Source organism: Lissotriton vulgaris, chromosome 9 (genome assembly GCF_964263255.1).
Source record: "Lissotriton vulgaris chromosome 9, aLisVul1.2, whole genome shotgun sequence".
NCBI classification, from domain to species: domain Eukaryota; kingdom Metazoa; phylum Chordata; class Amphibia; order Caudata; family Salamandridae; genus Lissotriton; species Lissotriton vulgaris.
In genome coordinates, this window is record NC_141697.1 from 157,016,337 (window position 1) to 157,044,189 (window position 27,853).

Below are 27,853 nucleotides of genomic sequence, written 5' to 3' on the forward strand. Positions count from 1 at the left end.
TGGTAATGTTCGCGCTATAGAAAATCATATAAAAAAAAAACTAAGCTACTATAAGTGGGATCAGGCAGGCAGGGTGTCGGGGGGGGGGGGGGCAGGTGGTGGTGCTTAGCGAAGTGCCCTGTGACCAGTGAGGGTGTCGCAGTACCAGGCGCGCAGCCCGGGCTAACAGAGCTTCGCGGGCTGGCGAGCACGTAATTGCAGCCGCACCAGAGTACTTAACAAGTCTTTAAAAGACCATTTAGTTGTAAATGAGGCTTTTGTTGTGTGGTCACCCCCAGCCACTTTGTCCGTGGTTGGAAGAATTAGCCCCCCCGAAATTTGGCTCTAGTAGCCCGCCTGCGCAGTACTATGCTCTTTGATTGTCTGATAACTGGGGGGAGGCCTCGTTATCGGGGCGCTGTATTAGTACATGAGGAGATAACAGAAGATTGTCTCTGTGCTCACGGAGGGTGACCAGGGGGTCGGCGGGGTCGGTCTTGCGGCAGTGCCCTCGGATGTTTAAAGGCTATAAACCGTGCTTGAAATAGAAATATGCAAGTGCAGGTACCCACTATCTCGAAGCACTTGCCTGCCACTGAGAATTACAGGCACTCTCCCATTCACCCCCATTTGAGAAGACTATTTCAAATGATAAAAGTGCGGGCACTCCGTACCCGAGAGTGCCGGCTCATTTAAAGCACTATATGTAAGCATGTTTTTAGGGTACATGGTACTGGGCTGAGAGTCAGAGCAGCAGTACATTTGATGTGAGGTGTTTGGGGTGAGGTCAAGTGAGAGGATCTGGTCACTGTCATTTTTTTGGGGAGGGGTAACGTGCTCTTGAGGGCTCTGCACTCTATAAAGTACTTGAGCAACTGTTGGCTGTGCTAGAACTCAGTGCTCTGTTTATTCTTTGAAGGCTCAACGCTTCTTGGTTGTACCCTATTTTTCCTGTGTGCATCGTGCTCTGCGGTGTGGAGTACGGAGTACGCAAGAAGGGGGGGCACAGGTGAAGTAAGAATTTCAGAGAGATCAGCAGGGGAGGCAGTGACTGTAGCCTCAGGTGAGACCTGATAAATATCCCCAGGCACCCGTGGGTCGGAGGGAAGACTTGTGACTCAAGACAGTCAGGTGCTTATCAGCTGACAACGCTGTTGTACCGGTGGCACCCACAGGCAGCTGCTGGAGTCAGTCATGTTAGAAGTGGTTGTTTACTGACCCTCGTGCCGTAATAAAGGTGGAGTTAACATCCAGCGCTGCGAAGCGGCTTCGCATCAGGTGACGCCTTCAAACTTTCCCGTTCTTTTATTCTGTGACCTGTAGTTAGTTTGCATTATTGCACATAAAGTCACAACACAGAATAAAGGGCATGCACACAGAGGCGAGGAGGGGAGCTGATTGCAGGTGTATACCCAAGAATAGGTAGACTTGAGATAATAGATGCCCAGGGCTGTGTGGGAGTATGTGACAAGAGGAATGGAGACAATTTGTGGATCTAGACTTTGGCTGCGTGCAGGTTTTTGGAAAGGGCAACACAGCGCCTTGAAGCTCCGTCTGGGTCATGAGTAGCTCTCTAGTAAATCATGTTTCGGATTCAGTGTCACAAGAAGAGATGAATGTTATTGGCAAAGCAATAGGTCTGGCGATGGCAAGCTGATGCAGCGATTACTTTTTTAAAAATCTTTTATCGTGAGCACATGCTACAAAGATAAACATCCTGGCACCTAAACCGTGGCAGAATGTATATGTAATTGCAATATTCATTTAAAAAAGGACCACTGTGAATAGTTTTAATAAACAGTACTGTTGCTTTCTGGCAAGCTGGTGTACTTGGAAAAGTTAAACCCTTTTAATAAGTTTAATGCAGGCAAGGCCTAAAAGCAAGCAGCATGGTCGAGCATCCAGGCTTGGCAATTTTCATAATCGTTAAAGGTGGGGAGAGTAATTGACTAAAGATTAATAAACAGTAGAAATGGATCTAAAATGTGCCGAAGGCATGGACTTCCCAACTCTTGTAAACCATGCAATAAAGTGCTTTTAGAAGCACCTTTAAGCAAAGGACGGAGTTTATCCTCTGTGCGGTGGATGGCTGATATTTAAACTGAGAAATTGTGCGGTTCCTTTTTCACCTCTAATGCACAAGCCTCGTGTAGATTCGGAAGAACAGATCCGTGTGCCATTAATGCCGTGTGATTAGAATTTGTTCACATTGGTACATAAGCGTTGTTTAAATATAACTATAGGGAGCGTGTGTATTAAAGTAAAAAGGACATGACAATTAAGTTTTATTCTCGGGCTGGTGTTTTCTAAAGCCAATCTCTCCCAATATTATGCCAACAAACCACGAGAGTAGAGGCCCAGGTATTCATGGGGAAACATCATTTACTACGAATGCATTACCACGCGTTACGTTTACAACGGGTCACTTACCACGCAAACTTCTTTTCACCGCGGGTGCATTCCATGAACGTCTTTACCACGCAACGCAAGCTTCATTCCTTCCAGTCTTCGTTCCTTTGTCCTGCGTGTATATCATTAGGAGAAAGGGACAATAAAAAAAGGGGGCTAGGGGGGCTGGGTGGGTCCCCATAAAAAAAGCGGAACTCAAAAAAAAAGAAAACTTAAAAAAAAACACTATTCAGTGCCAAAGGAGAGAAAGGAAAGAGCCTCAACAACGACGTGGCGTGTACGTCAACATAGAAGTCCTATCTCTATTTTGAAAGACGTGTTTTGACGCTGGTTACGTTAGAAGTATCGTAACGTAAATATGGCGGTGTATAATCGTGCGTGCTCAAATGCTGCGTGGTAAAGACCCTTGCGAAGTAAAAGTCGCGTGGTAATGCCATGCGTGGAAAACGTTAGCGTTGTATTATCATATATTCGTATTCATGTCGCCTTCTGCACCTGCCCCACTCTATCTATCGCATCATCACAGCATCACTCAGCACCACCACAGCATCACTCAGGGCACCACAACATCACTATGCGCTACCACAGCATCACTGAAGGCCACAGCATCACTCGTCGCCACCACAACATCACTCAGCGCCACCACAGCATCAATCTGTGCAACCATTCAACAACAACTGGTTCAAATATGTTCTATCAATGTTTCAAGCTTTATTACAAATGTCACAAAAAGATGTTAATATTTCACTTCTTTTCTTGGATTTTTGCCACAATAAAATACACTGAACATAATCTTCACAAAAGTTATTTACTCAAGTTTAAGCTATTGCCATTATAAATTACAATAACTTTTATTTAAGTATTAATTATTAAAATTAAAAAAAAACATTGTTATTTGTAATATCAATACATCTAAGTCACGTAAATACAACACAATTTGCATTACAAATGCTATAGGTGTCACATTTGCAAAAGTTAAAAGTATTGGCATTGTAAATGACAAAGCTATTAATTTCGCTATTTCCAAAACCAACACATAAAAAAAAATTCTCATTTACAAGACCAATAGCTCAAACTTTCCTAATGCGAGACCTATTGCATTGCAAATGCTTTTTTTTCTTGGAACCAAACATTGCACACATTGTTATCGCAGGAGAATAAGTACTAAATTATTTGTTAGACACCCTCATAAGCTGAGTTGGCCCAGACTTCCCCCTGCATATGTCCATTTATTGTACACTCCGGTATACATTCTTTGGTCACAGACTACACCAACATCTTGCTTATTGGAGATTTTAACTACTGGCTCAACACTGACTGCGGCGGTCCCGCAGCCGATGAACTCATGGAGCTCCTTGCTGGGCTTAATTTTCGGCCCCATATTAACACCGCCACTCATGTCAAAGGTCACACTCTGGACCAGATCTGGAGCACTAATATTGATATATCTCTTCCTACTGTCTCGCCGTGCATCTGGTCAGATCATTTTCTGATCCAGTTTAACATTTTTATTTCTGAGCCCAAAACTAATGCGGTTACCGAACACGGACTCATTAGAAAATGGGGCACTCTGGATACTTCAGCCTTTCTCGACCTCAACTCTGCTGAGTCTGATGTTTTCAACTGGCTTAAGGCTGCCAGTGACATTCACGCTCCCTTGAAAAAATGCAAAACTATTCGTCATTCTAATGCCCATAAATGGTTTACTCCTGATCTGAGAGATAAAAAGCTTCTGGTCAGGCAAAAGGAGCGAGCATGGAGAAGAACCTATAACACTCTTGACAGGACCAGCTATCTGGCTGCACGTGCTGACTATATGAAAACTATTTTGTCAGCCAAATCCAAGTTCTTCTGCAACCTAATTGAACAGTCTAACAACAGTCCAAAGGAGATTTTCTCCATTGTAAAAAAACTCTCGAATCCGAGTAGAACTGAGTCCAAGCCTGTTGCTAATCAAGACTTCTGAAACACCCTGAATCAATACTTTCTGGACAAAATTGCCACTATTAAATCTAGCATTTCTGTCACTAACCATGTTCTGCATGCTCCTGCTCACAATTCCAACTCCCTATCCCTGGACCATTTCCCACCCCTGGACGTCCCAGCTTTAACATCCCTACTGAATAGGGTAAAGTCAGGCTCTCCTTATGACTGCTGTCCACCTTACATTTTAAAGACGGTATATGCCGCTTTTCCAACTCCGGCGCTAAGACTTCTCAATACCTCCCTGCTTCAAGGGACAGTACCTAAATCTTTTAAGGATGCAGTCCTGCTGCCCCTTCTAAAAAAAAACTGGAGCAGATCCGTCTACTCTTTCAAATTACAGGCCTATATCCCTGCTTCCGTACTTGGCCAAGATACTGGAAGCGCACGTCACTTCTCATCTCTCAAATTTTATTGAACAAACTGACATTTTACACCCTTCCCAGGCTGCCTTCCGTCCAGCCCATTCAACCGAGTCAGTCATCGTAGCAGTCTTTGACTCTCTGCGTCTCAATGCAGATTTGGGAATCCCTCAGGCGCTGGTTTTGCTTGATTTGTCTGCCGCGTTTGACACGGTCGACCACAACATTCTTCTCGACCGTGTCAGATCCGTGGGCATCTGCGGCCTGGCACATGATTGGATTAGATCCTTTCTGTGCGACCGCACTCAAGCGGTTGGCTTACCCCCTTTTTCATCTCATAAACTCCAGACCACCTGTGGAGTCCCCCAGGGTTCCTCACTGTCACCTCTACTGTTTAATATTTACATGCTCCCGTTGGTTCAGTCTCTTCAATTCTTTAAGGTCACCACTTTCAATTATGCAGACTATCTGCAACTCACCTTTACAATTGACAACTCCCCTGACTCGATCCATCAATTTCAAGATACCATGCTCCACATCTGCCAGTGGATGGACGAGAACCAACTCAAGCTAAATCCGGGCAAGACGGAACTAGTCTTGTTCGGCAATAGTCAATCATTTTGGGGCCCTCATTACTGGCCTTCTAAATTAGGTCCTCCACCTGTCCCCTCTAAATCAGTCAAAAGCCTAGGGGTACTCATAGACAGCGAGCTCTCCTTAAAACCTCAGGTCAACTCTGTTGTGTCCACCTGCTTTTTTGAACTGCGGAAAATTAAAAAGATCTGTCAGATGCTCACTCAATCAGCACTGACCCAGGTAGTCAGAGCACTGGTGCTGTCTCAGTTAGACTACGCCAATGGACACCCTTATCCCCTTGGTAACCTGTAAAACTGGAGCTGGTAAAGCCAGCCCCTGGTATGACGACTCACTGCGGGCTCTGAAGGTCTCTTGCAGGCGCGCAGAGCGGGCTTGGCGTAAAGCCTATAACAGCACGAAGAAAGTTCTATATCTGTCGACTGTGAAAGTGTATCATCGGGCGGTATGTAGAACTCGTGCCGCATTTTACGCTGCACAATTCAGGAATAGCTCGAACCCGTCTAAGGCTATTTTCAAGGTATTGAAAGACCTTACTGCCAAAAAAGTCACAACGACACACCAGAGCTCTGTTGAGCATTGTGAAAAATTGGCAGAGTTTTTCTTGGAAAAGGTGAATGCCATCTATCGGGCCTTTCCTTCGGTCAGTCCCTCGGCCAATCCATCTTTTAAGCCGTTACCATCTGAGGGACTACATTCCTTACCTACATTAACATCAGATAGCCTAGACACATTGGCCCGCAGAGTGAAGTCTGGGTCCCCAGAGGATCCACTTTGCCCTGATGTGTTCAAGGACCTAGCGGTACACGATATCTCACCGCTATGTTCCTTGATCAACTTGTCGCTAACATCCGGCAAAGTCCCACTGAAGTGGAAGCGAGCCATGGTTCGGCCTATTCTTAAGAAACCCAGCCTGGACGGTAGCAAGCCGGAGAGCTATCGGCCGATTTCACTCTTGCCGTGGCCGGCTAAGGTTATGGAGGCGCACGTAAATGCCGTCCTCTCGGAACATCTTTGCCGCGCAGATATCCTCGACGCAAAGCAGAATGGGTTTAGGGCTGGTCACAGCACGGAGACGGCTCTGCTTTATATGGTAGAGCATCTTCGCTCCGTGCTTGACGCGGGATAAACGGCAGCGCTTGTGTTATTAGATCTAAGCGCTGCCTTTGACACCGTCTCGCACCCTATCCTTCTGCTGCGCCTAGAGGAGGCTGGTGTCACCGGCACCGCTCTCGAGTGGTTCCGGTCGTTTCTAACCAACCGGGCCTTTAGCGTGACCGTCCCACCTTACCAGTCCAAATTCCATCTGTTAAACCTGGGGGTCCCCCAAGGCTCCTCGCTGAGCCCTACGTTGTTTAATCTGTACGTAAGGCCGCTAGCTGAGGTTGTCAAACAATGGGGTATGACCATGGTGTCATACGCCGATGACACCCAGCTGGCGGTCACGATCAGCGGGGATGCCGAAGTCGATGCCCCCAGGTTTCAACAAGGACTGCGGGCGGTCGCCAGCTGGATGACGTCCAACTGTCTCCAGCTGAACGCTAGTAAGACCGAGGTCATGGTTTTTGGCAGACAGCCGGAGCTGTGGGGAGAGAGATGGTGGCCGGGGGATTTGGGTCCTGCTCCCATCCCAGTCGCCGAGCTTAAGAACCTCGGGGTCTGGCTGGACCCCTCCCTTACGTTTGTGTGCCATACCAAACGCACGGCTGCATGCTGCTTTGGCATCCTGCGCGGGCTCCGTCCTGTGCTTAAGTTCTTCGATGCCCCCACCAGGCAACTCATGATCCAAGCTACGGTTATCTCCAGGCTGGACTATGCGAGTTCCTTGTTGGCCGGTCTGAATCTGGCAGAGATCGGGCGCTTACAGAGGATTCAGAACGCCGCAGCTAGAGCGGTGGTAGGCCTCCCAAGATTCTGTCCTACGTCCAGTACCCTGCGGTCATTGCATTGGCTTCCGGTGGCCCAGCGGATCCAGTTTAAGGTCCTCTGCGTCGCCTATAAAATTCTGAAGGGGTCTCCAGCAACGATCCTTACGGCCCTCCTGGCCAACTACATCCCAGTGCGACCCTTAAGATCTGCAGACCTTGAACTGGCCGTTGTGCCGCGCTTCAAGCGGAGTAGGGCTGGTGGACGCTCGTTTCGAGTGCGCGCAGCTGCCCTTTGGAATTCTTTGCCCCCTGCGATTCGCGCTATGAGAGATCTGCTTTCCTTTCGCCGTGCGGTGAAAACCTTTTTATTCCCTTAGTTTGTATACATGTGTTTGTTTTTTTGTTTAGTTGTGTTGTGCAGCTGCCTTGTCGGGCGCCAGGACGCTCCTTAGCTGGAGCATCTGTGCGCCAAATAAAAACGCATAACATAACATAACATAACATAACATAACATGCCATCTATCTCGGCCTCCCTGTCACACTCAGTAGACGTCTGCAGATGGCACAAAATCAGGCGGCCAGACTGATACACCGCATCCCGCGATGGCAGTCAGCCAGACCTCTGCTGAGGCAACTTCATTGGCTCCCAATTCAACACCGTGTCACCTTCAAATTGGCCTGTATAGTCTTCAAATCTCTTCACACTTGTAGTCCCAAGTTCATTCAGAAACTTCTTCTCAGATATACCCCCTCCCGTAGCCTCCGGTCTGCTTCTCATACCCTTTTGATCATCCCTCGTTATAAGCTATCACGCAAGGGAGGCCGTAGGTTCGCCACCCTTGCATCCAAGTTGTGGAATTCTCTTCCCTTGGAAATTCGTTCCTGTACCGCTCTTCTTCCATTCAGGAAGCTATTAAAGACATGACTGTTTACCCAAGCGACGGCCTAGTGTAAGATGGTCCCCTTAGTAGTGTTTGCGTCCTGTTGGTTAGCGCCATGAAACCCTTGGGTGTGCGAGCGCTTTATAAAACTTTGATAAGATAAGATACACTTTTAAACAGTTAAGGTTATGATTTCAGCAGAGCTTCCCCTGCTGCTCCGTGATTTCTTTAAAATCAGACATGGCAACGTATGTAGCAGTGAGAGCTTTGCCAACAGTAGTGCACCCGGTGGTCTTGGCCATGCTTCTTACTGAGGGGAGAAGAACACATTTGCCAGAGGTGTGGTAATGCCTTCCGGGTACAAGGTGATGGCTCTCCAGTCCATATGCATGCATGTGTTTTTTATGTATTTATATCTTGTGGTTTACAGATTGACAAGCTAGAGTATGCTCTCCTTACCTTTAGCATATGTTGTACTGCTGTTGTCTGTGCAAACAGTGGGGCGGCGACTGTGCCATGGACCCTAATGCAAGCAGGGCTGTGGGTTCCTCTATCCTCTAGTTAGGTGGTGAAACTGCACTGGATCCATTATTGATGGCTAACTTTCTGTGTGCTGGTACATCATGCCTCAACTTCCTCTTCTCGATCACTTTAGCCAACAAGCATTGGTAAGTCTGATAGGCCTGGCTTCAGTGTATGATCTCATTCAAGCACAGACCTGCATAAATGCTGGTTACATGTGTTAGCACACTAAAGCTGGGCCTTTTGGCTGTGCCAGCGCTCGAGTGTATTGCACACACTACTTCAGTGTTGTGATGTCACAGAAGGGTTTTAATAGTTACTTTTCCCACTCTGAGGTAATTATTTTATAGACTATAGAAGGGCGAAGAACTGAGCTGGCCACAAACGTGACCGTCCAGCTATCCACAGATTGCCACGGTTTTGAACTAGCTGCACTATATCATTGGCTGTTTCTAGTGCATTCACTGGTAAGATAGCTCGGTGGGATCAGGTTTCCACTGCAGAGAGCTGTGTATCCAGCGGGTCTCAGATTCCAGTACTGATGAGATGCGCGGTGCGGCTGATGTACTTGTGTAGACACATGCGATCAATATCCAAGCCCCAAGTTTGGATGTCCATAACATAGCTGAATCTTGTTGATTTATGCAAAGAATCCCGTGTAACCTGCAGGGCACAGATGTGAATCCGTATTAATTTTGGAAGGGTTCGCCAGGGCAGGGGGAGCTTAGAGTGCAGGAAGTGTGAGGTGGGCCTCACTGTGCCCGCACACCCCCCCCCCCCCCCCCCCCCTCCCCCCCCCCCAGCAGAGCTTGATTGTAGATACAGGGGCATCCATTATAAATGAGTTTAAAAGGCTGCAAGCCACGCAGCGACAACATACAGCCAGCTGTCAATGAAAAGAGTAAGGGAGGACGGGATAGTGGAATAGCTGATGAGTCAAAACAGCAGAAGGAGGTCACCAGGCTGTATCAGGAAGGAAGCCTGCTGAGGAATGCTGGAGCCCGGAAACTTCAAAGCGTGCAAACACTCAAGAAATTAGGCGCAGGCGGCAGCAGGGGCCACGGGCTGTGCGGAACAAAATCCACGCAGAGGAATTCGTATCATAGAGGCACACAAGACCTGGGCACGAGAGAAAGCTGCACAAACACTGCCAGCCAGCCTGCAGCGAACCAGAAATGTGTGCCAACATAAATGCTCAATGTAAAGTAGATCGTCAATATCACAGTCATGCTGTGCGTGGATGAGCCCCACATACCGTAAAGGGAATTTTATGGGCGTATTATTTATGTAGCGTTATTGCACAGTTTAGTATGAATGATCTTAGGTGTGCCAATTTAGTTGTAATGTGGATTAAGACCTAATTAAATGCTATCATTGTTTTGATCGCCTGTAATGAAAGTTACTTACAACATATACAGTGTTCATCGGAAACGGGGTCGAATTGTAAATCTGGTTCCCAGCGAGCGCAGCTTGAAGCAGTCTGTTTGTCCCCCTCTGCAGTGTGCAAGCAAAGCAACCCCAGGGAGGAGTGGTCGCTGACCCCGGAGGAGTTCGAGGCTTGGAATACTTTGTACCGAATTAAAGAGGGTGATGGGATCCAAGGAGTCACAGTGCCTCGATCCTGCTTTGAAACGTTCAGCGATGCGGAGCAAAAACCTGTAAGTTCAACATTCCTGAAGGGCTTTCGATGTTCTCCTTGTCGATGCCCCTAAAATCCACCAAGGAAGACTACATTAACATCCTTGAAATGATTTAGTCAAGAAGTTTAACCTAACATACGCACAGATTTTCTGGTTGTTTTTATGTTAACAGTTCTTTGAAGTTTGTTTTTGACAACACAGCGTAGGCAAAAAGCATCCTCACTTATGGGCAGTTTATCAGTCAGCTCCTGTGTGATTACAACAGCATCTATGAAAGCGTCAAACATGTCATGTTTACAATAGTACATCATATGTGACATGCACACAATCTTTACAGTAGGAACAACACATTCTCTTCTGAGCTCTGGGGCAACAGGGAGGGAAGCGAAGTTATGTTAGAGTCTAGATGATGAAGTCATAGACCGTCCTCGTACACGTCATCAGCCCTATCAGATCCTGTCACCATACTCTGTGATATTTCTGAATACCCACGCCCATAGCCAGATGACCCTTAGATATTGAAGCAGTTAAAGTGTGGGCATCATTTATGAATCTTCAGGCAGCAAACCCACGAGATATGATACAGGGTAACGCAGCCCAGGCTTCTAACAAAAAGTACAGTATAACTTGAGATGAACCGTTGTGCATTTAGTAAAAATATTATCAACTTTAATGCCGGATGAAGGGTGGTGTGCGGATGGGTTGTCTGTTAGATTGCACTCCGTAGGAACAGTCGTAATGTCCGCTTTACTTGTTGGAGGCAGTACTGTCACCTAGAGTCTCTAGTGCCTTTTCGTTCATGACATATAGATATGGGGTGGATAGATTTGGAGTGGAGGAAGTCAATATTTTGATATATTCTTGATTTAATTCTACTTTGCTGGTGCCAAATTCTTTCATCAGCTCTTTTATCCCTTTTGTAGAGAGCACCTTCCTGATCTGTAAATCAGACTGGAAAAGCTTAAGTCTGCTAAAAAATACTCCAACCATTTCGCCAGCTTTGACAAAACTTGATCAGTACCTTGATAGTTTGTCTATGCTTTGCGTCAGCCCCCCCTTCCAAACACCAGAGTGATCTAAATGAAGAAAGAACCATGTGTGGTTATTCTATTGGAGACAGTCCTACTGCTTGGACCTTCTACATCTTTCATCCCTCTGTTTACCTTCAAGACTTAACCCTTTACCCATAATGACTTCACTCCAAGGCAAACAAGTTCTGCATCTGATGTAGCTCATTTTGACTGCTTGCATGCCTTCTGACCACAGAGAATTCACCCACCTGAATGTTTCACTTGTGCAGGAGAATGATCGTTCAAGCTTAAGCCTCCTCAACAAAGAAAATGTATAAAGCTAAATGGAAACTTTTATGAATCTGGTCTTTGAAGAAGGGTATTCATCCCTGGTCTTCCAGACCTTACCAACTACTACCTTTCCTCTTCCATCTGGTGAAGTCAGGCCCCCAAGTACAATATTATAAGAAACCAACTCTGGGCCTTTTCAAGATTTCACCATACATCAGTTTCATTTTCACTTTTCTCACATTGCATTGTGAAAGGCTTTTACTAGAGGGTTGTCTCGGACACCCCCTGCGTTTCCCACCAATTCCACGAGAACTCCGTACGTAATGATGCAGCCAAACAGTCTGATAGAAACTTCTATCCATAGATTCCATACCTAAGAAAAATCCCAGTTGTCACAACGGTTCTGGAATTTTTCGTGAGCCTGTACCCTGTGTGCGGTAAGTGGTGTTGTCCAGCTTCGCATGACGTCATGTTGGCATCGACAGCACTGGAAGTGACATTCGCAGTGCCTATATAGACGCCACCCAGGTGCGTTGACATCCGTTCTTCTCTTTCCGCTCTTGATCCGGAAGAGCTACCCCTTAGTCTCTTCTTGACTAGATTCTTTTGACATTTTGTCGATGTTTTTGAGGTTTACCTCATGGATTGGAAGTTTTGTCTTAAAAAGGCTAGCTTCAAGCCATGCTGTGCCGGTCACCGACAGATGTCGGTGATGGAACCTGCACCTTTTGAGCCTTTGGTGCCTCGAGTGAAACCACAGCACGAAGGCCTGCCCGACTTCTGTGCAATGCACTCGAAGGCCTTGAGGTAGCGAGCCCTCAAGCTTATGGTGGCTCGATGTGCAACGCCGTGACATTCCCTGCTGAAAGGGAGGTCCCGGGAGCGGTTGCTGCGTCTGAAGTCTTTGAGCCATTCGGGTAAGTCCAAGTCCCACAAAAAGAAGTCGAAGCATGGTTCGACTACACCTCGTCCGTTGGCCAACAAAACGATGGAGCATTGCCATTCAAGGCCTGGCTCTGCGGTTAAAACTCGAGTTTCCGGGAGCTGGAGAATTTTATGAGGCCATGCTCCTCATCTGTGGGAGGCCCATACCCTCCGGTACGCCTTCGGGCCCCGCAGGTTCGGGAATGACCCCTAGTGGATCCACGCTGGTGGTTCCAGCCCTGGCGCCAGTTGGGCCTCTAGGATCCACAGATGGATCCAAGTCTGTGCCGGTCGTGCCACCTCGACCTTTCCTGCCGCAGATCCTGAGGCTGACACTACTTGCGACAGCAGCACCATTCCCTTTCTCATCCCTGACTGACACAGAGCCAGTAGGGCGTCGTCCGGCATCGATCTGAGCCATGCCTTCCAGGCCATATTCTTACGGGCTAGGACTCGGGGAGGATTGGGAGAGGTCACTGGACCCTGAAGAATACCAACCTTATGAAGACCAACTAGACTGGGCTTAGGATCTGAGTAAAGCCAGTGGACAGGATACTTCTCCAGATACTGGCATGATTTCTCCCCCTGTGGCTACAGAGGAGGGAGTTTCATTCGCAGTGGTAGTTTGGAGGGCAGCTGAGGTCCTGGACTGTAGCTTGCTGTCTGTGGCAGTCAAGACGAATGTTTAACGAAGTGCGTCAGCCAGGATTGTCCCCATCGGAACTGCTTCTCCCTTTCAATGATTCAGAAAAGGGGGTGGTGATGGACAGAGTATCCGAATTAAGCAGAACACTCCTACCCAGTCAACAGATCAGGGCTTGATCCATCACCGTTTTTTAGCTCACTACACCATCCAAGCTCAGAACCTGGCTACATGCAAATTAGTCTGTCCCTGACCCAGTGCATCATGGGAACAGGGCAGACCAAACTACCAAGCCAATTCTTTTACTGGAAAGGAAACAAGCTTCCGGGGACCGGTTTCTGGCATTACAGCCGTCTTCGGCCCAGCTTGCTTGAATCCTGATGGTGCAGTGAGCAAGGGACTCACGTCTGAGCATACCCTTCCACGCTTATGGTGGACAAAACGATTCAGAAAAGGGGGTGGTGATGGACAGAGTAGCCGAATTAAGCAGAACACTCCTACCCAGTCAACAGATCAGGGCTTGATCCATCACAGTTTTTTAGCTCACTGCACCATCCCAGCTCAGAACCTGGCTACATGCAAATTAGTCTCTCCCTGGCCCAGTGCATCATGGGAACAGGGCAGACCAAACTACCAAGCCAATTCTTTTACTGGAAAGGAAACAAGCTTCCGGGGACCGGTTTCTGGCATTACAGCCGTCTTCGGCCCGGCTTGCTTGAATCCCTTTCAATGAGGCAATTCAATATACTTTATTCGGGTTGTTAGAACAACCATAAAAGCAATTACAGAATTAATAGCATACTTTTTAAATCTATTACACAACATAGTGACATATTCCAGAAGAATTAAGAGCAAAAAAAGCAAATTCATAACAGCATGTTACAATCTCACATTATGTCAATTTCTTGATCAATTTACAGGGACAATACCTTTCCTTACATTAATTGCTTTTAAAATGTATGACACAACATAAAAACATATTCCAGGGTCATTCAGTGCAACAAGAAATGTATAGCAGCATGGTACGATCTCACATTATGTTTAATAAAAAGCAGTTTAAATAAAAACACCTAAAATACAGGTAGAAATTAAAAAAGAACATAAAGTGCACTGTGCTTTGTTTAGAAAGCTCATCACAGGGGCAGGGTGTAGAATTTGGGGGGCACGTTTTCATTACAGGAAAAGCGACTAGATGATGCACTATACCTAGTCTCAATCTAGTCAATACATAATGATGTAAAGATTTAGTCACTGTGATTAAATAATCTTGAATTCCCCTTTTAATGAGGCATTTACTGATGTCCTGCTTGGGCCTTGGTCCAAACCCAGCACAGGGGCTCCTGTGAACCGGAGGGTTGCCTGCTGCCACCTCCCAGCTCCGGTGGAACCACATTTTCTCACCCAAAACCCTACCTCAGAGAATTTCTTGGTCCAAGCCTCCACGTCCCACTTAAATCCTGACACATTCCCTACCTGGACAGTGAATCAAGGAGGCTGGACAATCTTGGAAAGAAGATGTTTTCTTCTGCCAGCCTGACACTGTGGTCTATGAACACAACATGACTTTTCCTATGTGCTGTGGGATACCGTTGTGCAGGTGCTGCGCATGGTCCCGGAGGAAGCCCAGGCTGTGCTCTCCCAGGCTATTGCCAATGGGAGGGATGCAGCGCAGTTCACTATCTACTGTGGACTTGACACTACCGACTCACTAGGTGGAGGGGTTTCACAGACAGTGGCCCTGCAACGCCACGCCTGGTTGAGGACGGCTGGCTTTTCTGGGGATGTCCCGCCCTCACTCATGGGCATGCCTTTTGATGGCTCCAGTCTCTTTGGAGACCAGGCAGATTCGGCGCGGGAGCGTTTTAAGGACAGCAGGACTACAACTAGGTCCTTGGTCCTTTCTATGGCCGTTCTTCACCCCCAATCCGCCTTTCGTGGCCACGGAAGGGGGCGTACAACCATGTCTTTACCCGCCCAGCCACTGCAGTGCGCAAGCTCCCCAACCTCTGCATCACCGCAGCCGAGGTTTCTACCAGCGCCCGTGGATTGGGTGGCCAGTGGTCAAGGCGGTTCACCGACCTCCCTAAAGCCACAGCCTCCAAACCCTCCTAGTCTGCCCACATATTTTCGTGGCCACCCAGTCGGTGGCAGGTTTTGCCATCACTTGCTCCGCTGGCAGTCCATGACATCGGACAGGTGAGTTTTGCAGATTTTCTTTAGAGGCAATTCCGTCCCCTTCGAGACTGCCCCTCCCTTTCATGCCACCCACGTACGACAGGCTGATGTCTTCTCCATCAGGAAGTGACATCACTTTTGGCCATAGAGAAGAGTGCAGGCGGCAGAAAAAGGTCCTGTTGGCTATTCCCACTAATATCTGGTGCCCAAGAATGACTGAGGCCTTTATCCTATCCTCAACCTACGCTCTCTCAATTTCTTCCTCAAGAAGGAGAAATTCAAAATGATCACTCTGGTTCTGGTACTGTCTGCCCTGGAGACTGGGTGGTAGCATTGGACTTGCAGGACTCTTACTTCCACATTCCCATCCTGCTTGGCCACAGGTGGTACCTGTGGTTCACGGTAGGCCATGAGCATTTTTAGAACTAAGGAGTTTTTATATGTAAAAATTGTTCTGTAATATTTGTATTTCAATGGTTTTAACGAACTATGCAAATAAAATAATCTTGAAACTTGAGATCTCTGTGCTCCCTTTTGGCCTCACCAGTGCCCCTCAGAAGTTCACCAAGGTGGTGGCGGTGGTTGTAGCTCACCTGCGGAGATCACGGGTGCTAGTCTACCCCTATCTTGACGACTAGCCATGGAAGGTGGGCTCATCACAGGCTGTCATCTCCCACCTCCAGACTATGGTGGACCTCCTGCAGTCCCTGGGGTTCACTATTAACGTGCCAAAGTCACACAAGACTCCCTCTAAGATGCTCCCTTTCATTGGAGCTGTTCTGTACACCGTACGGTTTCGAACTTATCCTCCCAAATGGTGAGTCCAGGATATTTGGGCGGTGTTACCGATGTTTCAGCCTCTATCCTAGATTTTGGTGAGACTGACTCTGATGCTGCTGGGCCTCATGACCTCCTGCATCCTACTTTTGACACAAGCCCATTGGCATTTTGTTGAACATCAAAAATTTTAACAACATGTTTTTCTTTGACAATAATTCATTGCATATATCACTGCATATATGAAAGATATTAGCATACTAAAACATTTCCATACCAATTGCGTTTAATTTGACTTTGTATTCTGCCTGTTGTAGTGATAACCTAGATGTTTCGTATAATCTGTACTCTATCCCATATGTTCATGTAAACGTCATGGGAAACACATTAAAACGAAATGGACTAAATTGGCAGAGTTCACTAGTTTGCAAGAAAGAAAACCCTGGGCTAGACAAGTGCCCATGTTATCACCACCTTATATCTGAAGTGTGATGTTTGCAAAGGTCTCAAATTTAGTGTTTTCCATGACATTTATATGAACATGTGGGATAGTTTTCAGATTATAGGAAATATCTAGGTGGTGAAGTGTAGTTACTTCAGTTAGTTCACAGTTGTTTATTTGAAGTACATTATTAAAAACGGGTTATGCTTTCTTTCACTACCACCCATTTACTTTGCATTTTAGGAATCTAACACAAAAGACTTTCATGAACTTTCTTTGTCTGAATGGAGACTTTGGCAGAATCGGCCCTTACCCACGCATCTCGTTGACCATTCAGACCGCTGCAATCATTTCATTGGTGTCATGGAGATGATAGAACTCCTGAAGCATGAAGAGGTAGGCCATGTTTACATATGCTCACTCCATTCTTAAAGTATTGCTTTTCCTTGCAACAATACTGACCATGAGTCCATGAACCTTTATCTACATCTACTACGCAATCTAGATTGGTTATATCTTTATCTGAGAATGGTGATAATGTATACCTTTGCCTTAACACAACTGTAATCATATAACCATGCAGCCATGTTTTCCTTGCTCATGCTAACTGTGCTGAACGAATGTGCTGGTCCATGGCAAATTAGTGTCTATTTTGCATATTGTCTCTTAAGGTGAAAACTTGTTCATTATCTTGCTCAACCTTGAAAGTTTACATTCTTGTAACAGCTGAATGTCATCGAAGGAGCCAACAATTCTCTTTGAACTAGCACCGGACAATCTGCTTAAGATGCATGTTGTTGTTACAGTCCTTGGAAAGAGCGACAATCATTGAGGAGTTGAGAACCTTTCATGGACAATAGCCACCCTTATTCAGTACTGGAGGCTTTGTTTCGCCACCTGGTCATGCCTAGTTCCCTTCCTTGGATGTGCCTGTGTGAATCTGGTGTTGCACTTTGGAATGGAGTACATAGAGATGCTGCATTCCTGGAGCACAGAGAGGTCAAGCAAGCTTCCCTTCCTGGGAGTGCATCATGCTGCAAAGTTGGGATTCACTTCGGTAACACCTTGAGGAGCTTAACTCGTAGGTGGAATTTAGCTCCCCCTGTGAGTGCCCTTGATTCCACTGTAATCCTGTCCTGAGCCAGTCCACATCTTGACCCCTTGGACATCTTGGTTGTTCCACATTAGTTGTTCCCAATTCCTTCCAGATGCAGGAGGTTGACTGGCGAAAGTGTCCAGATAGTTAGAAATAAACCTTATTGCAAGAAAAAGCAAAACAAATGCACAGAAAGAAACGTAGGCACAGAGACACTTTGGCCTTTGGTAAGCCCACTACTCCGGCCAGCTATCCAGAAATCTGGTTGGGTGTTCCTTCCAACACTGGAGGTGCCCTAGCCAGCCTCTGTCATTGAATTTCTTGGACGAGCAAGACATTGAGCTGGACTCCCGAGCAGTCTCAGTGCCCAATCGCTTTTGTACTCTGAGAAGGTGGAATATCTGGTGTTTTACCTCTGGAGCATGGAGCAGCTGTACCCTAAATTGCCTCAGTTCTACTAACTCCCCTTTGATCAAGATGCAGTCTTTGTTTCCATATTGTCTTGCATCTGTAGCTCACACTTCTTCCTAGATGCTTTGAGTATGAAGCTGAAGTCCAGGGAAGCTACTCCAGCCCTTCTTTCCGGCTGCATTGTCTGTGGTGCAGGTCTCTGTCCACGTTCAGGTTACATTACCTAAAGGTAAACCCCAAGCGCACTTTCCTCTTAACTTTATTTTTTTACACCACCAGTTACCTCCATGCTGCTGCCCTTCAATCTCATCCCAGGAGCTCCAGCGGAGTCATCAATGACAGGTGAGTCTTATGATGCCATCTCCCAGGTCTTCTTCCCTTGAGATATATTTTGGGAGATCCAAACACCAATCTAGCAAAGCGTTCAGAGACCACATGGACACACAATCAGCCAGGTGCTACCACTTGTAATTCCAAAGGCTCTGGAAGTACTCTTCACTAAGGCCCCTGGACCTTCCCAGGGTATGAGGGCATGCATGCTCTGTTGGACCCTTGAATCTCACTAAAACCACTTCTGACCTTTGAGCCCCTGGCCCTCAAGAAGGATCAGCAGATCTGAAGGATGCCATAACATTGTCTCTCTTCTTTATTGAATGGCTTTTCTCGCCTCAGCCGTCCTGTTTTATGCTTTACTCTTTCAGACCCAGGCTTTGCACCTTATTTCACTTCTAAAAGAGATAAGCTCTGCTTTAACTCTTTGTTACGCTGTTCTGCTTCGACTCTTCCTTTGTTAACCTGTTCTGCTTCTTCGAATTCTCTCTATAATTCCCTGGCATAATAAATTTTTACTCTTATTATAGAAACTCCTCTGTCTAGCCCGTGCAAAATTCTGTACTAGAATATCCTCCTCCTTTTCCTTTACCCTTGTTTACTTTCCTTCTTTCACTTACCTATTTCTTAATGTAGCTCCCCCAATTATGTAAAAGCTCCACTATCATTTCTAGTCTTAAAATCATACCATATATTTTCTTGGTTCTTCACTTCTATATATTTACTTTGCTATATTACTCTTTCTCTATATTTCTAAAAAATTAGCATGGCTCATTTTCAATCAATTGTCTTTTTATCTTGAACTTTGCTCTTGTCTCCCCTTATATAATTCAGATTGTGCGCTGTACCTTCGACTAAAACTGCACTGCTCTACTCACTAACTGACCTCTGCCACTTACAATAAGGTATATTCTCTTTAATTCTTCTTGATCTTTATTCCTCTTTTGCCACAGACGTTCGTCTCCCTTGTCTCCTGCTGTTTCTGGGGCATGCCAGTGGTTGTCTTATTACCTACTTTTCAGTGCAACTAGATTGCCTCATCTTAAGCTGATTGAAGCTATCATTTTCTATCCTTTAATTTCTGAGTGGCGTAAATGATGCTTATAAGGAGCAGTTTTACAAAAAAGTCACTTTTATGGTTAGTATAGGCTCTTCCCCATCATTAGCAATCTAGGAAGAGGTGGCAATGTGACTTGTGGATGATTGTGTGAAGCTCTAATTCTGCAGCTTTTGTAACAGTTTCCTGTCAGTATGCTCAAATAATCATGCTAAAAAGGTCTTATGGCCTAGGAGTGACAATCGCCATAAAGTTAACATTATCCTTCTCCAGTTATTTCACGTTCTACGAATGTTTCCAGTATATTGGGTTTTGGTAAACGCATAAGAAATCCGAAGCCTTTCGTTGACAACTGCCATGCAGTGAAGGTTCACTTATAACTATCAAACATTAATATCTGACTATCATTGTAATCCATGTATGCAAGTGCTGGAGAAAAAAATGTTTTTTGAAAGAGTGGTCTCAAAAGAAGTGTTGTACAATACTGAATACTGCATTCAACCAGTGACTAATCTCAGGTGCAAATAAGTGCACAGTGCCTTTCAATGTGTACACAATGTTGTTGGGATGAGAATCAAATGAATCCTATTACAGGAATGGAAATGAATGTTTAAAGGTTGCCAGAGGCTTTCACAGTCCTCCTGCTTTATTCAGTGATGTGGATGGCCTTGTAAAGATACATTTTAAAAAGTGCAGCACACAGCCCAAGAGGAGCCCATAGTACTGCAACATTTCATGTATGCAAACATATTATAATGCATGGTTATTATCTACCACAGTACAGGAAATTTCAAATGATATGAAAAGGCAAATGCAGTGGCTTTTCAGGTAGTACAGCCTGCACTGACTTTTCTTCCCTGCTGATTATTCCAGTTTACAGGATTCGATTAGGATTGATACCCTTTTCTGTGCCCTTTCAAATTATACATTTGAGCACATTAAACAAACCGTATCATATCAGTTTTCCAGTTAATCTGGAACTCCCGAGGCAATTGAGCACTCCTTGTTAAAAGACTTGCCACCACGAATGCCAAGGATCTCCTCTTTTAATGTTGACTCTGAGTATAGTGAGGGTGGAGAGGGAGAAACAGAGACAGGTAAGGAGAAACAGACGCGAAAGGACGGGGATGGAGAAATGGGGACAAGAGGGTGGGTGGAAGGGAAGAGGAACAAAGATTATACACAGATATTCGATATCACATAAAGAAAACACACGTGCATTTTTCTGTTATACATTTGAAGTAACGATTGCTCTGAACTCAGCCCCAACATCACATCTTGTTTGCCTTTAAATCGCTCCGAAATGGCATGTTGGCAGTGCCAACATTATACTGTCTTACTTTTCTCTTCAGAACACCTGAGCAAGACTTCAAAATACCAGGACACAAACTGAACACTCTTCAAAATAGGACTCTACACACGTTAGAATACCAAAATACAACATAAACTAAGCTCAACAGTTATATGCCAAGTTAAGGGTAATATTCATTACAGCAAGTTTCCCTATATCAAATGGCAATAATGCACTAGTAAAATAAATACATATAGTGAACAATTTTACACAAGAATAAATGCATAGAAAGATAACTGCATGTACACTAGAATAAGTGTTTAGAACTTTGAATACTTCACCAGCTGTCTGTTTAGCATTGGCAGGCCCGGACTGGCCGTTGCGGGCACCGGGCAATCCCCCGGTGGGCCGCATGGGTGGGGGCCATTTTTGTTGCAGTGCCGAAAATCGGCCCTGTAACAAAATCGGCCGTAAACAGGCACTGGCAAAGAGCGCGGTCGCACCTCCAAAACAGTACAATTTTCCTTCAAAGACTGTTATATATCTTATACCTACTCAAACTAAAAAACATTAAAACCAAACCCCACAACGTGTACCCAATAACAATACATAGTGATTAAAAAGGCTGTACTCCTGGATATTTTTTCATTAAATAACTATCAGATAAGATTCTATACAAAAGCAGCATGTTGAAACTATTCTTGTTTAAGTACACTTATTTTTTTAAATTAGTCATTCGTGCTAGTTTGACTTACTCCGCGTAACCCATAATTCTCATCATGTACTTAGTAAAATGTTGTTATTGGAAACAAACTTGCCCTGAGTGTAATATTCTTTAATATTTTATAAGAAGTTGTGCAAGTCCTCAGTTGTATTCAACCCATTCGGATGCTTGCTATCCAGTTCTACTATATAGCCTGTCTCCTTTCTTCTCAACAGTTGTTCTCTATTTCCCCCCCTTCTCAGGGGTGCCACTGCATCAATCACAAAGTGATTGTTGTGCGTGGTCCTAAAATGCCGTGCCACCAGGTATGTGCTGTCATTATTTACAATTGCCCTGAGATGCTGCAAAATTCTGACGTGCACCTGTAGCTTGGTACTACCCACAAGTGCACGCCAGAACATACACAGCAAACTCTGTTTGACAACCATAATTGCCCTTGATCGCAGTTTGACAGTTCGAGAAGGGAGTTCCGTAATGGGTGGTGTTGATCCCAAACTTGCACGCTCGGCAAGTTGAGCATTTGTAAAACCCCTCTTTTGGTTTCAGCCAGGTACTACCACTACCTAATTCTGGGCTGGCTCTCACCAATTTGCTGCGCATGGATTTGGCTCTCCTATAGGTCATGGTAGGTGTATCGGGCAATTGATTTCCCAATACCCTGTCGGTCAACAAATAGATATCAAAATACAAATTATAATGTAAATAACACTTAAAATATAGAAAAGTTGCCCAAAATCAGGTAACCATCCAAATAACCAATCCCTTGTCCACAAAGTGTTTCACTCCTTTGACTAATTCATGCAATGCATTAAGATACGAATGGATGGATGTGGAATGGTCAGACAAATTGAAACAACACAATCCTTCAAAATCTGCACAGCCATGGTTGTTTTGCAAGCAAATAGTCCATAGCAGCCCTATTTTGTAAAGCAGCTTTTCTTGTTCCCTGAACTTCCAATAGCAATTCAGCTAAATCAGTAGATGTTTCATTTATATTTTGCACCATTAAACATGCAAGCTTGTTTATTGTCCTAGTGTTGTGCACAGATAATACAGGAACGCCTATTATGGACGCAGCTAGACTAATATATTCAGTTTTGGATAACAAGGTAATTTCAGAATCAGTCTTTAGACAGTTGAAATGCATCTCTAGCATAGCGAGAATGTAAAGCTGAATGCGAAGGAAACGTCATAAGTCCTAATCGTGTTAAGATACATGGTCCAGAAGTCAGGTTTGCTGGAAAATAGGTGTGTTCGAGGCATATGAGCTGCAGATCTCACACTGAGCATTAGATCGCCACCTGGTGTTGGGCTCGGTTGATTGCATGTTGATGTCGTCTTGCAAGAAGTCTTTGTAGTCACGAGATAGGTGACTCCTCCTTTGGACAACAGTGCGCATGGGCATCGGCTCCATCCTTAGATTGTTTTTTTCCGCCACTGGGTTCGGATGTAACTTTTCCGCTCCGGTTCGAAATCTACCTTTAATTGAAATTGAATTGAAAGGCATTTTATAACGCGCAAACTTAGCCCCAGCGGGCATCAAGGCGCGATAACAAACAGACAAAGTCCAAACTACCAAGTGAAGACCACTATAACCACCTGAAGCGCGGCCTCTAGTATGCCTGAGAGAAAAGCCAGGTCTTCAGGCGTTTCCTAAAGACCGACAGAGAAGCCTGACTGGAGAGTTCCGGAGGGAGAGAATTCCAAAGTTTTGGAGCGAAGGTGGAGAAAGCTCTACCTCCCCATTTTGCCTTCGCAACTCTGGGGACCGAGAGCAAATTCTTAGATGCTGAACGAAGGGTTCTTCTGGGAGTATAAACACGCAGAAGGGACCTGATACCCTCTGAGCCATGAACAGCACTGTGGGCCAGACACAAAGTTTGAAAGAAATCCTAGAGGGAATCGGAAGCCAGTGAAGATCCCTTCTGGCCAGAGTTACCGAAGCTAGCCTAGGAAGGTTCAGGACCATCCTGGCCGCGGCGTTCTGCACCATCTGAAGACGGAGGATGGAGCTCTTGTTAATGCCACTATAGAGGGCATTACAATAATCTAGCCTCGATGAGACCAAAGCAACTGTTGCTTGTTTCCGGGCTGCATGGGACAGATAGGGAGCAATCTTCCTCAACGTTCTTATGATGGCACAACCGGTGGACACCGTTCTATTTACCTGAGCGTCAAATGATAGAGCGGGATCAATTAGCACCCCAAGGTTCCTAGCGGAGAGGGAGGGAAGAGGGCATTCCCCCAGGGAAGGTGGCCACCAGTCCTTTGACCATAGGTCCCGACTACCTCCAAAGACCATGATCTCGGTTTTATCCCCATTCAATTTTAAGAAATTTCGCACCATCCATTGGGAGACTGCCTCCATGCATGCTCTAAACTTGAGGGCTGAATCGCTTGCCGACTGGGTGAGAGAGACCAGGATCTGAGTGTCGTCGGCGTAAGATAGCACCTCAAGGCCGAAGGATCTCACCACCTTGGCAAGTGGGGGAACGTAGATGTTAAATAACAAAGGGCTCAGAGAAGAGCTCTGTGGTACCCCACATTGCACTTCTTGAGAGACGGAGAGAAAATTGCCCATCTTAACTCTCTGCTCCCTAAGATGTAGAAAGGAGGAGAGTAGACTGAGAGCGGTGCCCTCTACCCCAATATCCTTAAGCCTGGAGATCAGAATTGATGGGGACAGGGTGTCAAAAGCTGCTGTGAAATCTAACAACACCAGCAGAGTAGAATGTCCCTTATCAACCTCCACGCAGATATTATTAATCACAACCGTGAGGGCAGACTCCGTGCTGTGTGCGGCCCGGAACCCGTGTTGAGAGATATCCAATAGGTTTGAACTCTCAATAAAGGCAGAAAGATTACGATTGATATGGGCCTCAAGAACCTTGGCCGGGGCTGGAAGTAGGGAGATAGGAGGACATTTTTTTAACACTCCTAGGTCCAGAGAGGGCTTTTTGAGCAGTGGTTTGACAACAGCAGTCTTCCAGGATGAGGGAAAAATCCCCTCGCTGATGGCCATGTTCATAATCTCTAGTAGCGGAGGGAGGACGACCTCTCTGCAGGTCTTTAAAGTTCTTAAAGGGCAGGGGTCTAGGGGCGAGGATGACTTGGTGGCATCAAGGAGAAGGTTAAGATCTTCGAAAGTCAGGAGAGGGAAGCTGGTGAGATACAATTTGGGATAGACTTCAGTGGAGTATGGGGAGAGGAGATCATAGGAAAAGAAAGTGCTGAATTAGCATCCAGCTCCTGATTACAAATCTCAAGAGAGTTATAGATATCGGCAATTTTTGAGTGGAAGAAGCTCGCGATATTATCGCAGAGCTCCTGTGTTTCAAAATTAGGATCAGCAACTTTGGGAGCCGATAGAGAGTCAATTATTTTAAACCGATCTCGTGATGATTTTAGAGAGGCAGTAAGATTGGTAAAATTACTTCTTTTTTCCTCAACAATAGCCTTCTTATAGTCTCTCAATAGAGATTTGTGTAGGGCTTTTCCCCGGGGGTCAGGGTGTGCATGCCAAGACCTCTCCTGTTGTCTGCACTTCTGACGTAGAAGTCTTAGACGGTCAGAGAACCAAGGCTGAGAAGGATTCCTTCGTGCTGAGTAGTGACGTTTAGCCGGAGCTAGGGTGTCTATAGCGTTGGCTAGGGCGTTAGAGAAACCCAATGCAGCTGCATTGGGATCAGATAGAGAGAGAGAGCTGAAAGCATCTATGAAAGGTGCAAGGGTATCCTCATTGATCACTCCATAATTTGTTCTAGTCTCCCAAAGGTTACTCTGGGATATGGTGACTGAGACTGTGCCCATCCTCCCTGAGGAGTTTCGAAATACCTTTACTCAGACTGTCCACAATGGCTAGGAGTGGCCAAGTACGTTTTGTGGGTCAGCCTGAACACCATAAAATGCATTGTCTGTGCAGTAGGTTCTACTGTGCTGGTTTGCCGCCAGACCTCGATGCATACCACTGTGTTTTTTCGGGGGAGTGGGGTGGGGGGGGCGGTGTAGGGATCCCTTATAGATGTGCCATCTGATGGCACAGAGGCGTGGGGCTTACCTCAAGTCACACGACATTACCCCTGCACAGATTGTAGTGTATGCCATCTGACAGAGACATCTAAAACTCTCAATCTGGAAGAAGGGAAGATATGGACGCAGGTTTCACACACAAACTGTAATTCAATGAATGTTGTGTACTTAATCACATGCCCCTGTGCCCTCCGGTATATAGGCATGACCACTCGCAAAATCAAACAGCGTATCTGTGAGCACCGGAGTAATATCAGGTGCAAAAAAGCAACCACGAAGCTAAGCAGACACTTCCTATCCAACAATCATACGACTAACGATATGATATGGACAGTCATAGAAACAGTCACTGGCACAAACAACATTACAAACAGGCTGTTTGAAAAGGAACAGCGGTGGATTTATCGTCTTGGTACAAATGTGGTAGGATTGAACGATGATATTCCTTGGAATACAGTACTAAGATGATAACTAAGTGAATCCTCTAACAGAACTTGACCCTTCCTTTATTTATTGAACTGAACTTGTGGGAGACACTAATGCATCACCTACTAAGTACCATGATGATCAAACACATCACGCTGTTTATGGACAATGTTATCCAAACATCCATAATATCGGCATGAACCGGTTTATTGCATTATTGGCACACTAGAGAACCGTGAATAAGTGAAACTTTGCCATCTCTCAACTAACCCAGTACAGTCGTTTCTTATGTTGCTAAACAGAACAACCTACTTTGAACTCCAAGCACGTATGGCGCCTAATATATTGGGAGTCAAAGTCGAGTCATTTAGTTTGAGTGCATTGTGTCACCCAACATCGACGCAATGAAGGGTAGGCATTTTACATATGTCTTACGGCGCCCCCTCATTCCTCTTTTCAGCTAGCAAAGCATACTCGCTTGTCTTCGAGCTCTGTGTTTTGTTTATTTTAACCGGTCGCCCTAGCAACACTCAGATGCTAACCCTGAATGGCTCCTGAATCCAAGCCTCGATATCGTCACGATCAACGCCTCCCACTGGCGTGATACGTGCGTTCCAAGCCTCTGTCTGGATCGGTCTACACCCACCCGGAAGCGCGCTGATCAGCGCTACTCCATTGAAAAGACACCGATCGACCCGGCTCTGTATCTTCGGGGTCCGGTCATGAGGCAAAGCTAGGTGCTGCTACGGGTGGCGAGCGCTGAGGGCGTGAGTTCGCTTCTTTGACTCGAGGGTCACGCTACTGGAAACATTTGAGCTAAGTAAAAATGAAATTAATCGCTCCCAATATCTGCTCCTTTTCTCCTCACAGGATGTGCCCGGGACGCTCCTACCCCCCTCCCGAGACCCATGGTGCATTTAGCGCCACATTTTAAAGTGAGATTATTTTCTGATATGACGATGTGTACATGAGTAGGTCACTGACCCTTGGTCCATTGATCTCTCATATTAAGAACTATCACATTGATATTTTAATTCCCCCCCAATTCCTGTTTGTGTAACTTTACACATTTTTAGCACTGTTTTGCACTCCACTTCCTAGTGTTAGTGGTATAATCCTTTTTTGGGGTTATATGGATGGTGATAATGTGAGTGCTTAACAACAGACACTGGCTTGCCACATTTTGGAGCACTTTTGGACAGCTTATCGAACTCATACTCATTATTGATATTATGTTTATCTTGTATGTTTGTTTGTGTCTGTCTATGTTGTTTTCTTTCCCATAGGTGCAGATACATCCTAAATCAGGATTTTTAGGGACTGGACAATTGTCCTCCCTATCTTTTTGCACTTTTTCACTAATTTTTCTTTTTTCACTTTCACGTCCTCAGGTTAGGGTGGATGATTAGAGAGTCCATACCGCCGGGGTTACACTAGTCCTGACGAATGCAGAGGTAAATTGAAACCATTGAAAAGGCTGAAACATGTTGACTGACTATAATATTCTGAATTAAACCAATTCATTACCTTTGGCTGTAAATTCAGACACATAAGACCAATTTTAACTGTGTTTTAGGGATCTACCAATAAAGTATTTTTTGAGATATCCTTTAGACACTTTTACTTTATCTTTTTCACTGCACGCCTTATCACACAACCTGCTCCGCAGTCTCCTGGCGTCGTAGCACACCGAGGAGGCACTCGGCCTCCGAGTTGGGGCCCTATGATGAAGCATGACACTGACTAGGTCGGTGTGTGAGGGCTTTCCTATCCTCCCAAATTGGGCTGGCCAACTTTTTCTTTACATGGCTCCGTCTCTGTGGCTTCTGAGACACATGTAACCTCTCTTTTGTTGTTGTAGTTCAAGGATAGTCCTGCTCTGGACCACTCTTTGGGCTTTGACCTCCAAGTTCCACCAACAATACCATAAGTTTATAGTTACTCCTGGGATCTGGCTTACCACCAGAGGCAGCCATCCTTGCCTCAACA

The 27,853-nt window shown here is 45.7% G+C and overlaps 1 protein-coding gene across 2 annotated transcripts in view; it reads left to right on the forward strand.

The window, feature by feature from the left end:
- FANCM (FA complementation group M) overlaps positions 1-27,853 on the forward strand; it is an 861,212-nt gene that overhangs the window by 584,332 nt on the left and 249,027 nt on the right. For both annotated transcript variants that reach the window (XM_086937264.1, XM_086937265.1), the window contains 2 exons: positions 10,099-10,256; positions 16,744-16,896. In XM_086937264.1, coding sequence (XP_086793390.1) covers positions 10,099-10,256; positions 16,744-16,896 — 311 coding nt within the window. The remainder of the gene's footprint in view (positions 1-10,098; positions 10,257-16,743; positions 16,897-27,853) is intronic.